Genomic DNA, 14,566 nt, shown 5'->3' on the forward strand with positions numbered 1-14,566 from the left:
CTACTCTCCATATGGAATATCAGCATCTTGTTTTTTCCTTAACTGATGCAGTCATATCCATTGTTACCGAGGATCATGGACTGTAAATCAGAGACAAAGGAATGAAACAGAGAGAAGACATACCCAAACTGGTTATGATCACAGGTAGGATCTTAATGACTCCCAGGCTCCCTGAAGGCCCTGAGCAAAGGATGCCTTCCCAGAGGTGTGCCTTTGGCTCCATGTGCACTCCAGGTGATTCCCATTTGCCTGCACCGATGGCATCTGCAAGCCTAAGCTGCACTGAGTTCATTACATACAACTTCCCAGCTCTGATGAGAGCAAGGCATTCACAACCACCATGAACAAAACTGTTCCAGAGCACAACGAGCTCTCTTGGTTCCTGCATTGTTTAAACTTGTCTGCACTGGCCAGGAACTGCCCGTGATCAGTGAATCCGTGCTGCCTGGGCTGCTGTGCCGAGTCAGCTCCTCTTAACTGAAAACATCTGCTCCAGCACTCCTGAGCCTGGCACACCAGCTTGGGAAATTCCTCTGCAGCTGCTCTGAGCTCTGATCCACCATGCCTTCCATGCCCTTTCACATGTAAAGCAAAGGAGGTTAGGTAAAATTCCCTCAAGAGATGGGAGACCATCAAAATGCATTTTCAGGAGATCAGGCTGAAACTTTTTCTGGCTAAAGTGAAACATGAAAAACTTGTACTTGTAAATAAGTTTTAAGTTTACCTATTCAGATAAACTACTTTAGGTTAACACTGACATGTCTAAGAGCTTAAACATAATGTTACATTTCTATGGATGTATTTAATATAAATATACTTGGAAAAGATGACCAAGGAAACCTGATTGATACAAGAAATACTTGGTTCATTTTTGTCACTAAAACGTAATTTTATTTAAAATCACATTTAACATTTGCATAAAAAAAAACTCTCTGACATGGTAAGATGGGAAAATTATTTTGGAAAATAGTGGACACTGGATACAAAGAAATAATTTCACAGGAGTCATACAAGAATTGCTTAAAATGGAGGCTATAGTAAGAAAAAATCTCATCAAAACTAAACGTTAAATAGCTTACCAAACCACAGGGTCTATTTTCTTATTTGATACGTTATTTAGTGATTTCATCCTGTCCCAAAAAAACAGGTTTTCCTTCAGCAATTCAGTTCACTGAATAACACACACACACCCCTAAAAAACTTTTTTCTTCTTGGTAGAAAACAAATGAAAACCATTCATTCATTTCTCTAACTAAAGTGCTGGCCCTCAAGGAATGTAAGATTAGGTGGAATAAAGCAATAATAAGCTACAAATTTTATCTGGCCAGCAATGAGACATGGACTTTCATTCAGAAGAGGCAATATATGGTACATTATTATGATGTAGGTTAAATAATGCTTACTAGCAAACAAACAGCAGTCAAGAGTGACAGCATGAACTATATAGGATCTAAGTGTCTTGTCTTTATTATCTGTCAAGACACTGCAAAGGAGGAAGAGAGGCTGGTTTGTGGGGTTTTTTGGGTGTTGTTTCAGGTTGTAAGAGAGTATTTTACCATATGCCCTGTGTCACAGCCATGGCATGGAGGTACAGTGATCCAAAGCAAAGTATATTTACTCTGTATTTCTAACAAGCACTGGCTTATCCACATCTGTTTAAAACAGGTGAATTAAACAGTAAACGCACAGACTATATGGAAATTTCTGCCTTTTAAATACATTCTTTTCTATTCCCTTTCAAAAGTTACAGAAATGATAATGATGTTTTCAAGCCAGATAAACTCTACTCTTTTCCTCTTAAATTTAAAAAATCCTTAGTCATCAGCAAGGCATGTTCTGCTCTCCTGTAACTACATTCATTACTCACATGACTTCTTCCTGCCCAGATCTTAGATCATCTCATTGTTTTAAATAATGCTTTTGGAATATCTTCCAAGCCCTTTAACCCTTGTGGCTTTTATGTCAATGTCCTCTTCCAGTTCTCCATGTACATCTTGGATGTGTCTCCAAATCATTTCACAGGTATCTCTTCCCATCAGTACAACTCTCAGTTTCTTCCTTTCCAGCCAATCCCATCTCTCCAATCCTGCCCTCAATCTTCTATTCCCATCTTCTGATCACAAATGGACACTGCCATCCTTGAATTTTAACTGCCTCATAGCACACACAGGTGGGATGTTTGCAAAAGCAAACCATTCCGTTATAATCTACAATTTTTTTCCTCAGCCCTTCAGCTAAATCATTCACTTAGGACTATTCCTGCCTCATCTACAGAGACCACCCCCTCTCTGGCCAGCCCAATACCATCACAACCACATCATGCAATCCACCAAGGGCCAGAAGTGGATTTCCTGCCATTACACTAACCTCAGCCTACTAACTAACCTCTCAGCCTTTGGCTTTTAGACACAACAGTCTGAAGGTGATTGTCCCCACCCTCACTTCCAGCCATCAATCATGTCTATCTGGTCACCCCCAGCCCATCAGCCCTATCCTGAATAACTCCTCAGCCTTCCCCCAAGTAGAACATCATTCAGCATTTCCATGTGTGCATAGCTGATCACTGGACAGGAATGATGCAGCCTTTGTAATTCAGAAAACCCCTCTCCTCATCTATCACCTACTGTGATAGATACAAAGGCACAGCATCTAACAGAGGGCAGCTTTTCTTTCCCTGTTACCAATTTCCAATTTAGGACTAAACAATTGTTAACCTACTTTCCTACATGAGTTGAATTTCATGGCTTTCCTTTACTCTCACTGCTTACACACTTCTTGCAGTTGTCTCAAAAGCTGCCCACAGAGTCTGTGAGCACCTAGCTTTCACAGCTAGCTGTTCTGAGCACTGCTACAGCACAGCAACTATACAACACCAAAGGCATTTGCCAAATGCCACATCTCCAAGAACATTTTTTGGACCAAGAGTGGTCAGAATACCTAGCAGAGCTTAAATCCTTTGTAAACAATACAAAATTGAACTGTAAGCTAAATGTTTTACAAAGCAAATATAAACCTCACCGTCATTTATGTTTTTGAAATGCTACCCTGTGTTACAAGATCACCAGGATGAGTTGAGCAATCAGACAATTATTATTCATCTGTCCCATAAAAGCACCTGAGAAAAGTGACAAAATGACAGTTTGGAGGCAATCTGAGCATCATGCACTACTGAAAACCTGCAATTTCACTTCAGGTGGCCTGGGCTCCAGCTTATGTTCAATAGACACTCTCAAAAGTTAATATGCTCCTAACCACTAAGAAAGAAGAAATTAATTCAACGGGGAACAATATTTTCCTTCTGCAAGTAATGATAAAAATATTTACTTATGAGGTCTTTTCCCTCTTACAATATCCAGGTAATATTTTGGCAGGGCAGTCCTGGCTCTCACCCACAAGTGAGCTAGAGCTTTGTTCTTTCCATGCACTGATTTCAAACTGCACTGGGTCACCCCAAGAGTTCCTTCCAAGGGGATATAGTTTCAGCACTAGCTCCAGAGACTTGAACTTCTTTCTCTACGAGGAGAAAAATATTTCTGTAATAGGTTGACCTTTCTTCAGATATGTTGATATCTGAAGGATGTCAGTTCATTGTGAGAATTTGGAAGCTGGCCATGACTCCAAAGGCTCCACATATTTTCAGAGTGACCATGCCTGTAATTTTAACCCATTGAAATGAAAGTGCATGGCTGGAGTAGTACATGCTTAAAAATCTCACTGTGACTCAAACACTGATTTATTTCCTGCAGCAGTGATTTGGTAGCATCACTTCCCAAAGGCAAAAGGCAACAGGTTTTATTTCTATGACCTTCCTGCATTTTTGCAACTCACATGAAAAGGAACAATGGAAATGTAGCTGAATGTGAGAAAGCACCAAACTGCTATGGCTTTTTGGGTGGGTGTGGAGAGAAACACACAAACTACAAAAAATCTAATAACTCCCCACCCAAGCATTGCTAGTGAATGACCTCACTGGTTTCCTACATATACTCCAGCAGCTTTCCTGCCATCACTCTGTTAAGCCAAGCAATGATGTCAACAGTCCACCTGCGAGAGTGATGTAGCCCTCTGGGTCATGGTCTCAGAGAACTTGGATAAAAGCTGTGCCAGTGTTAATTAAATGCACCTCTTGTTTCACTGCTGATTTCCTCTGATAAGACTCAGCTCATTTTTCCTGGAAAGACTTCCATGCTGTATGGGAACTGGAGCCAACCATAACACAAACCAAATATTGCTTAGAGAATATGAAGACAACATGCTAAATATTTAGTTTAAAAAAAAAATCACTGTGTATCAGAGCTGGGATAAATACAAATCTCATTACTTTGCATGTGCTAGTGACAAGGCTAAACTACAAATGCTAGTCACTGTAGATAGTTTATTATCTTTCAGCAGTACTTACTTCTCATTTCTAATGCTCTTACCCATTACATTGGAGCAGAACTCTTAACAACCTGCTTTACTGATCAATTCTGACAGGTTGGAATATGAGAAGTTTGCCTGGTAAAAAATATGCTTTGAGAATGGCGTTTGACATTTAATTAGCATCAGAATTATCACTACAACTTTAATGAAAAATAGTATTTTTTTCCTGCCATCAGAAAAGCCTTAGCTGTAAGAAGGTTCTGAGCAGCTTAGGTATTAAGGAGCCTCTCCATTAATACAATTAGCCAGCAAGCAGTGGAAGGGAAAAAAATTTTGTACTGCTCCTTCTTCTTTTCCTACATAAAGAAATCTAGTCCACTGTCATGACTGGATCTTTTCACCATAGGCTGTCACTGGGATTTCTGTAATCCCTCTACTCACAACATTGACTTCCAACCATTCTAAGCCTTCAGGACGTGCCCTTTTATACTTGCTTTGTTCTTGCAGACATTTTCAGATAGCTTTATTCGTAAGAGAAATGCCAAGGGAAGGTTTTCAGTTTTGAAGCTAGACATGAAAAATATTTCTTCTTGCACCACTTAAAAAGTAACACTAACCCTAAGACATAGTTGCTGACAACAACGCACACAAAAAATCTGAAGGCGACAAATTAGAAAAGTGGTTTCAAAAGTCATGGTGCAACTACATTATAAAAGTTTGTTTCATGATGCTCACAACTCTCCACTCTGAAAGGCAGCAAGTTGGACCTCTTGCTATAAATTTAATTCTAAAGAAAGAACTGTGTGTTAACGATGTTAGGAATACATTCAAATTCATTCATTCATTCTGATTTGTAGCAATTGTGATGGTTCCAAGAACTGTTCTGTCCCACATTCCTGAGCATTACATTCCTGAGCATTAGCAATATTTTTCTAAACAACCAATGATCGATGTCCATGTATTTACATTTTTACCTCTTGGGGATCTTATGTTTATACAATACCTCGCCTACAAACTCTCTTGGAATACATAACACAGGCTATACTGCCTTCCCAGCTCAGGATATGGGAGAGGTTCCATGGCTAATACTGCTTCTCACCAAAGTCAGGCTAACTAACTTAGACGTACTTTTTACACTCTCCTCCAAAAAGAAATCTCATATACAAAATATCCTTCAAAAGAACTTAATTTTTTGGTTTCCAAATGGTAACAGAAAGAGGTAATCCTTGAACTGGTTTAGTTTATACTGCTCCTATGGACAGTTTCTATGGATTTATGACACCGAACTGCAGCTAGTTTATAGCAAAGCATGCAGGGTGTGACTCATTCAGAAAGCTCAACCCAAGAATATTTCATTCTGACATCCAACAGAAAAGCTCCCTCATGGATTTGAATTAGTTGTTGCCCATTACTCACATGCACTCCTTCTCATAACTTCATGACACACAACTTGCAGTGCAAACTTGAATCCAGGCCATGAAGGAGATACTAGAAGTTCTGACAAATTTTAACCCTGTCACCAGTAACTGGAATTTGGTCTTACACAATTTAAATACACAGCTGTGCTCTGCTTCTGGAGGATGTGCATAATGTGGTCATGCAGAAGGAAAGCGTATCCCCAAGTCCAGTGACTTAAAGTGACACAGTTTCCTGAACTCCAGGAACCCTCCTGGTCAGAAAGTACTTCCTTCCTCATTTCAAACACTTGATTGTTTTGGAGGGAATTCAGGACAATAGATTAGAAACTTTCAACCTTTCCTAAGTGTACTGCTACACAAGGAAATCAGGCCGTGCTCTGGGAAGATGAGATAACATTGGGAGAGTACTCTTTCCGGAAACGCAATGGCTTTTACATCCCTTCTCCAGCACCATCCCATGAATCAGCTATGTGTAAGTAATAACTCTAGCTAGGAGATGTCAGATGCAGTTCAACTGCTGCTTGGATTAAGATGTACGTGGCTGGCAGAAGGCATGAGCCAACTCACTTCTCAGCTATTTCGATAAGGCCTGCAAGGGAAGAAATATCAGGAGCTTCCTAATCTGAGTCTGTACTTGTAAGGAAGGATAGGAAGAAAGGATGATGATTGCCTCTTTTTATCACCTCATTGCTTAAATCTCTAATAAAGGAGAAGGAATGTGCTATTACTTCTGCAGTTAAAAATCTACCCCTTCCCACCATAACTTCCTTTTACAGCACCACTAGTGATGTTCATAAAGATTGGGAGCAGATCAGGCTCATCAGCTGAAGAGCAATTATTTTAAGCATACTCTATTCCCCAACACAATTCCTTCAATCTAAATGCATTGAAATGGTTTGTAATGACGGATAAAAGATTTAAAATTTAGAATAATATCTAGCTAGTTGTTTACAGGCTACAATTTGAATAAGAAAAGGCAACGACAAGTAAATTAATTTTTCTGTGGCATTAGGGTGCCTAAATACCCTAGACTAACCTACAAACAACAGCAACAGAAACAACAGCAAGAGCCATTCTCTCGGACCTGACAGTCAAAGCTCTTATATGACATTGCATTTTCTTGATTATCTTTTCCTATCAATGCAGATCTACATAAAGTTTGAGGATAAGATTATCACACAAAAGCAAGAACTCACATGGTTCTACACATTTATTTTTAGAGGCAAACAGGAAATGCACTTCCCTGTCAAGCTGGGTGAAAGGGGAGTTAATGAGTGGAATGCTTTGCACTCACCGTTCCTACCAGAGGGTAGATGAATCCAGCTCCAATGCTGGCTCGCACATCGCTAATCGGCAAAATGAAACCAGTGGGAACACCCTTCCTCTCAGGCTGATGGGAGAGGGATAGGTGAGTCTTTGCCATGCAAATGGGAAGATTTCCAAATCCCTAACAAAAAAAAAAAAAAAAAAAAAGGAAAAAAAATAAAAGGAAAATGTTTTTAAAATCACAGTAAAGGCACATTATGTTTTTGTTTTGTTATCAGTATCTTCTAGAAACCTCTCATACAGCAGTTCCCTTTGGGCTCTAATGACCCGGTTAGACAGCAACTTGACACCAGGATTCAGAGTCCAAAATTTTCTAAGGGTATTAATGTCTTTGTGGGGGTAAACACAGATGGTGCTCACGATGCTTTCCTTTCCTTTGTTTTTAAACAAGAAAAAACCTGCATGAGGCGATGGCACCCCCTTCACTAATGTCAGTGCACTAATTACTGAAAATGTGGGAGAAAATCAGGAAAAGTGCCTCAGCAGCTCCCCCTGCCCATAATTTATCTCCAAGTTATGGATTAATCTTGAGTCAGGCACCTTCCACTCTTCTGTTCAATTCTTTTACAAACAGGGCAGGAGGAGAGGCAGCACTTCAGGGAATTGTCTCTGCAGCCCAGTGCTGACAACTCTTTAGGTGACATTGTAAGAACATTTTCTAAAATACTAACACTTAGACTGAAAAACGGATTAGAGAATCACAGCTGAAAAAAAAAAAGGCATGGATTATTTAGCTTCAAGTACACTAAGAAACCTTCTTTTCCATTTAGAAAAATCAAATTAATTCTCAGGAAGTTTGCATTTTAGGGAAGATGGCTGTCCACCTGTCTGACCAAGGACTTCTGCTTGTCTGACCAAGCTGCTGAAGTTTACTCTGGAATTTTTCCTGGACATAACATATTGTTTCTATTTTCTGACAGAAAGGCTCCAGCCACATTTATGTTCAGAAGCCATTCCACTACAAAAAACACATTCACCTCTCCACATGGTCTCAAAACTTTTCAAACTGTAACATGCTCTCACATGCTTTAGGATAGGTGATGTATTTCATGTTCTAGTATTCATAACTCCTTGAAAGTAATAGGAACAGAAAGAAATCAGAAGATTTTACAAATATTGGGATCTTTATTATCAATGTGTATAGCTGTGCACAGGTCTTACTGTGTTTGCAAACTCTTTTTTGAAGGTAGAAATGAACACTCTCATGCTAAAATTGGTTACATTTGCTAGCAGCAACTTTTGCAGATACACAGTTGTCAGGTTTAGGAGAGTAACCCAAACTGCACAGAAAGTACAGTTTCATGGACAATCTCAGAAGTATTCTGAACTCCATTCATATCTCACAGGAGATGGCCTTCAAGGTTAAAACCATTCTGTTCTACAAATCCAAACCAACCCATACTGACCTCCACAGTTCACCACCATGGGTAAGCTCATGCCTTTCAGCAAAGCTTGACTTAACACTCCAGTCTGAGAACATTTACACCCTGAGGTTTCCCAAGACTCACATCCAACAGGTACCTGCCTGCACAATTCCCTGGTGCTCTTACCTGCCGGGTGTAACGATCAACTTGAGACTGGGCAGCAGGAGACAACTCAATATCCTGAGCTCCATACACCTTCTGAGCAATGATCCTTATTTTTTCAACAATAGGAAGCTGCAGAGACAAGGAAACAATACAAGGATGAACATTGGCCAAGAGAAACTAGGATCTTGTTTGCTGAGTGAGGTCTCTGAATCTCTCATTTAGATTCATCCCTGTTAAACAGGCTTGCTAAAGCACAAGAACAAGTAAGGAGCAGTGGTGATGCGTATGATACACAGCTACAGGTACATGAACTAACAGCTGTGATTTCAGCTACTCCATCATTTGGAAGCTGCACAATTTTTGCCTTACAGAGTAGACAACATGAACTTATGCTCACCTGAAGTGGAGGGAGAAAATTACTGCCATCTAGTTATGAGAGTGAAGAGATAACCTGCACCTCAATCTCCACTGGGTTAACAGGGATCACTAGACAGAAGAGTTTCATTTCAGAATAAAGATAACCTACATGAGTAGACAAGGCAAGGTAGGAGGCAGCCAGGGAAGGTTCCCCTGAGAAATGAGGAATTGTAGCAGAAAATTCCTGATCACTGCTCCTTTGATTGTGATTTTCTTTCATTATTATTATTCTTACCTCCCGTCCTTTCTAACAGGCATATTTTTAATTGTAGCTTTGATATTGTAAAGCACTTTGGACACTTGAAAAAATAATATGAAAGAATTCTAGAATTCATTTTGAAACCCCAAGTCACTAAGTTTAATCCCAGTCTCCAAGAGTAGTCACATCATGTTAGTGAGCTCAAACTGAACAAGTTCTGTCTTCACAGTTCTATTTGAAGGCAGAGGCAGACTCTCACATTCAATCTGTTACAAAACCCTTAACATATTTTCAAGAAACAGGTTTTTGTGGTCAGATCAGGCATTTACTTTTTGTGCCATCATTTTTGTGTATTTAGAGTAAATAAAGTAAAAAAAAAAAAGTAAAACTCTTTCCTATTTCCTTGTTCTCTTTCCTTTTGTTTTTAATGACCCAGAAGACAGCAATTGTGACTCCTCTGGCCTATTTTAAACAAGCCATTCTCTGACTTCTTTCAATAGGAACAGGATGACAGAGGAGGGATCTTACCATGAGTTCAGATAATTCTGTGCTCACTATAGATGGCCAGAGATGTGTGCAATATTAAAGGGAATATCTCATCAGTAACTTGTAGAATATTTAATTAACAACACCCGTGGAATAAGTGCTAAACAAAGTCTAGAGAGATAATCACTTGGGGAAGAAGACTTGGTAATACAAATACAATCCAAAAAGCAATACAAAAAGCACCAGGACACAAAATAGAAGTGTATCATTTTATTCTAACAAAGGCAAGAAATTAATTAATTTGTGAATAATGAGCCCTATCTGATGCATTTATAGGAAGTGCCATAGTTAACCACATTTTTGCAATACCTGTCTGGAAGTAGTTCTTTTTCTGCAAAGATACACCAGTTGAAAGGTTTGTGTCAGGCCAATCTTTTTTGTATTTATGATTAATTTTAGAAAAATTAAAGCTTACATTAATAAAGAACTTCAGTAACAGAGGTATCACAAGAAAAGAATCTCTCCAGACTTCCAAGTACCTTAAATGTAAGGCAGTTAAAAGCTACTAAGGCTCAGATAAAATTCCCCCTCAGATCTGAAATTACAAAGACAGGTTTAAAGAAGCTTCACAAGGCACTTTCTGAACATGCTCACGATACAATTACTGCACCTTAATTGGGTGGAATAATGTCACATTCCCAACATCAGGCTTTTTACAGGAATCTAAGCAGTGCAGGAAAATCTAATCAGGACTGGAGACAGCACATTGCAAATATCCTGGGCATAATTCCTGGCAGCAGCAAGCTGAATGGAATATTTAGTGTCATGGACAGCCATCACAAGATGAAATTTGTCTCAGGGTGATTATTAAGTACGTTCATATCCATGGCAGTTTTCAACACAGTGGGAGAAATGCAAAACATGTCTGCTAATTTGCCTTCTGGGTGCTGTTTGCTTGCAGTAAAGGACTAACAGCAATGGCAAATGGAAAGGCAAAAGGAATTCCATTCCTTGTTGTCAGCAGGCCAACATGGAAACTAACAGCTTTCTGCTTAAACCTCAGTAAATTCACTGAGATGGAGATGGACATTTAGATTCAACTTGCATTTGTGTCAAAACATTTTAAACTAATTTGACAGCAGTATAACTACTGCGCCTTCAGCCCCCTTCCAATGACCACAGCTGTATTTTCCAAAGAAACCCCGCAGGGCTCTGGATAATATCAGAGGAGAATGCTTTAATGACAGTGGTGGCACTTTGCTTCTCCTGGGATATGTGCAGTGTGTTGCATGGCTGAGTCTGAGCTGGACAGTCAAACCATATCCCTGTGGAATTATGGTTTGTGGTTTTTTCCTGGTTTGTTTTTTCTTTAACCAGAATTTCAGATACTTTTTGGGTCAGTACCCACACCTCGAATTTTGCAAATGTAACCTCAGAAGAATCATCAATGAGGAAGGGGTTGTGGGAGTGTGAATAGCAAAAAAAAAGTGGTTTCCTGAGCCTGTCATGTTCTTGCCAGGCATGCTCACACAAACAGGTGAGGCAATGTGTGCATGATGTCAGAGGAGAGTTTGAGCCTCAGCAGAGGCAAGATGAGTCTTGGCTGAGCCAAACTGAGACAGAAACCGGCAGGAAGGCACAGATGTGCTATGGACATCAACATAGCCCATGCACATGCACACTCTCAGATATGCTTCCTTCCTGAAGTTTCAGGAGTAGGGAAAGGAGTACACTACACCATGGTAAGGATCCACCTGTTTCCTAGTATTTATTGTGATTTATTGTGATTTTTTTTCGTAATTTATTGTGATTTTTAAAGCATTATCTATTTAGAATCCCAGTTATCAGGGCATTTCAAGCGAAAAAGTTTCCTGTGTTTCCATTATCAAATAATACTGCTAGGAAACTTCATTTTAATTTAAAGAAATGTTTTCCAAACTAAAAAAACACCAATGCTTTACACAGGAAATAAAAATCAATTTTGCTCGAAAGTGCCATAATGTTATTTTAACAGAAAAGAAGATCTACTTGTTCAAGAGGCATTTTACATAGCAGAAGCCTGGATTTACAAGATGCTTGTTTAGCTTTAGGTTTTCAAAAAAACTGTTGATTATTCAGCACTTCACTATCAAAATAGTCTCAATGATGGGCAAAGACATCCACCATATGTAGCAACAATACTAATTCACATGGAGAAGGGGGCTGAAAAGTTAAACCCCTACTGCACAAGTAAATAAATCATTAGGGGATTTTATGCTGGATTTTTGCTCCAGCTGATACCAGACTTACCTATAAAAAAAAATCATGTGAACTACCTGTTTGTGCCTTATATACTTTGGTCAAATGTCTGCCAGCAGAAACCACATATCTCAGATACTTAAAAAAAAAAGAGTAATTTCATATCTGCTGTGGTTTGGGAATGGTACTCTCCAATTCTTGGTGTCCCCACCAAGACTCTCCAGGAATTCCTTCTCCCAGGAAGCAACTCCTTTTCCCCTGCCCCCATGATGTGACATTGTATAGAATAACCTCCTGGTCTGCCCCCTTTGTACTGCTGCAAAAAATTAACCCTGTCCAGCCAGAAGTAGGACACCATCTCTCACTTTTTCTTTCATCTGAGAATTTTTTACAATGGCCTTAGGAATTTCCTGAACTGGTTGTTCATTCCCACTAGCAAACTCCAGTGCTGCACCCTTAGCTGTGCTGATGCAACCACTTGCAGGCCATCACCAGAAGAGTCTTAAGGAAAGGAGGATTAAAATTCTTAATGGGGACTGTTGATGCACCCATATCAACAACAACTTGATTCCACAGCACCTCTGCCACCTGGAGAGCTAGGGTGAGAAGGAAAGCTGTAAAATGTCTAGGGTGTCAAAAGCATAAAAGATTTATGTTCAGCAATAAAAGCTGTCCCTCTTCTCAGTTCCCTTATGTAAAGTTGTGACTGTTGCACAACTAAGTAGATTTAGGTGTAGATTAGGTGACAGATAGACAATAGACACTATAGATTTGGAGAGAACCTGACTTTTATAGATATGCAACTACCTATCAGTACCACTGCTGAAGGAATTATGGCAGCTTCAGAGAATTCGTTCCAAATTCAACTTCAGCTTCCTGAGAAAATGATGTCATAAAATACTTATGTAAATTTACATTGAATATAAGAGGATGCTTCAGGGCCACACAATACAAATATCTGCAGACAATTCATTAGGATTCTCTCAGAAACAACCAATCTTGTCACTCCTGCCAGAGAGAATGTTCACTTCTGAAATCTCACACATTTAGAGCTACCAAAGCCATATGCTGCTTTTCAGGCAAGCACAAACACACATGCTTGCTGAGGCTGCCAAGCACCCACACCATAAATGAGATTATCTCCTAGGCTAAAGTATAAAAAGTGCTAAAGCACAAACTGTTTTCACAAAAACAGTATATATGTACCTGTACATTTCATTACTTGACAGAGAATAATTAAACCATGAAATCAGCACTGATAAAGGTGAGAGCCTGTCATTCCCAGGATTGTGTTGAGTATCTAAACTGAATCACACCGATAACACTGATAACACACAGTGTTATCATCCAGCCATACTGCCACTTCCAGTCCATCTCACTTGCAACACATGATATTAGTGCCAAGTGGTGGTGCTTATTACAAAATCTTCTTTCTTCCCTTACTATTGACAGCAATGTTTTCATTAAAACATAATTTATTAGTCCTTAATTTCTGCTAACCTTTTCTCACATTTCCTTCATCTCTTCCTTCACTTCTAACAGCTGACTTCAGATTTTCTGTTTTTCATGTAGGGCTTGATAAGGATTTCCATGGACAGCAGACCAGCTACAATAGATCTTCCTTTCACCCTTGTATCCTCTGCTGCTCACACTCACCCAAGTGCCAGTGCAACCGAGGCAGCAGCACTGTTTGTGCAGCTGCACATACCAGAGACAGTCAGCCTGGCTAAAACATAGCCCAGGGAAAAAACCCTATTGCAACCCCATATCAGTTCACACATCCACCTTATCATAAAGGCAAAGCTCGTGTGCAGCAGGAAGAATTGCTCAAACTGTTCAAATCTGAGCACTGAAATGTACCAGCAGAAAAAGTGAGCTGGGGCAGGGACACACACCTTGGCTGGGATTCCTGAAATCAGTCTCACTGCCAGAAGTCAGTATTAAGTGAAACAAAGCATGCATATTACTAAGCATCTGGTCTGAGACTATGCTCAAGATTTCCATTTTTGCATCCTAATTTGGACACCTGACTCTTTAAGCTCTTCACCTACTGGAGAAAGGAGTTAATCTTTTTAACTCCCCACAGCCAATCCCTGAGACTGCTGAAAACAACCCCTATTTCCTTCCTCCTTAATTTCTTCTGCTTTTAAATATCCTCCTGACTTCCTCACCAACAGAACACATCTCTGTAAAGCCAGAGACAACAGCAGTGAGTCCCTAGTCATACTACATTCCACTAGGTTGCAGGTAAGTCCCACTTCCAAGAGAAGCCCTAGTCTAGTTTAAATTGAGTACCATAAGTGAATACCCATCAGTGCAGCACTGTCTGACAGGATCCCTTCCCATTTATACAACATAAACACTTAAAACTACTTTATTCTCCAACAAAATTGTGATTCTGTTGAAAAAACATGCATTTAACCAAAAATATACAAAAGCACTATTTATTTGTAACTTACACATCTAATACTTCAAGTATCTCAAACATTCACTTTAGTCTCAATGCTTATTTTTAACTATGACATCACCAGTTTAATTATAAGGTGAGAACCTCTGGGCTCACTGTTACTAAGCTGTTTGTGTTTTAGCAG

At 39.5% G+C, this 14,566-nt stretch overlaps 1 protein-coding gene across 1 annotated transcript in view; it reads right to left on the minus strand.

Moving 5' to 3' along the window:
* Window positions 1-14,566, minus strand: part of MTHFD1L (methylenetetrahydrofolate dehydrogenase (NADP+ dependent) 1 like) — a 146,527-nt gene that overhangs the window by 41,338 nt on the left and 90,623 nt on the right. The window contains exons 25-26 of the mRNA XM_071435637.1: window positions 8,657-8,764; window positions 7,075-7,227 (exon numbers count right to left, since the gene is read on the minus strand). Coding sequence (XP_071291738.1) covers window positions 7,075-7,227; window positions 8,657-8,764 — 261 coding nt within the window. The remainder of the gene's footprint in view (window positions 1-7,074; window positions 7,228-8,656; window positions 8,765-14,566) is intronic.

Source organism: Agelaius tricolor, unplaced genomic scaffold, assembly GCF_023055355.1.
Source record: "Agelaius tricolor isolate 1412-34295 unplaced genomic scaffold, bAgeTri1.0.p SCAF_1, whole genome shotgun sequence".
Classification (NCBI taxonomy): domain Eukaryota; kingdom Metazoa; phylum Chordata; class Aves; order Passeriformes; family Icteridae; genus Agelaius; species Agelaius tricolor.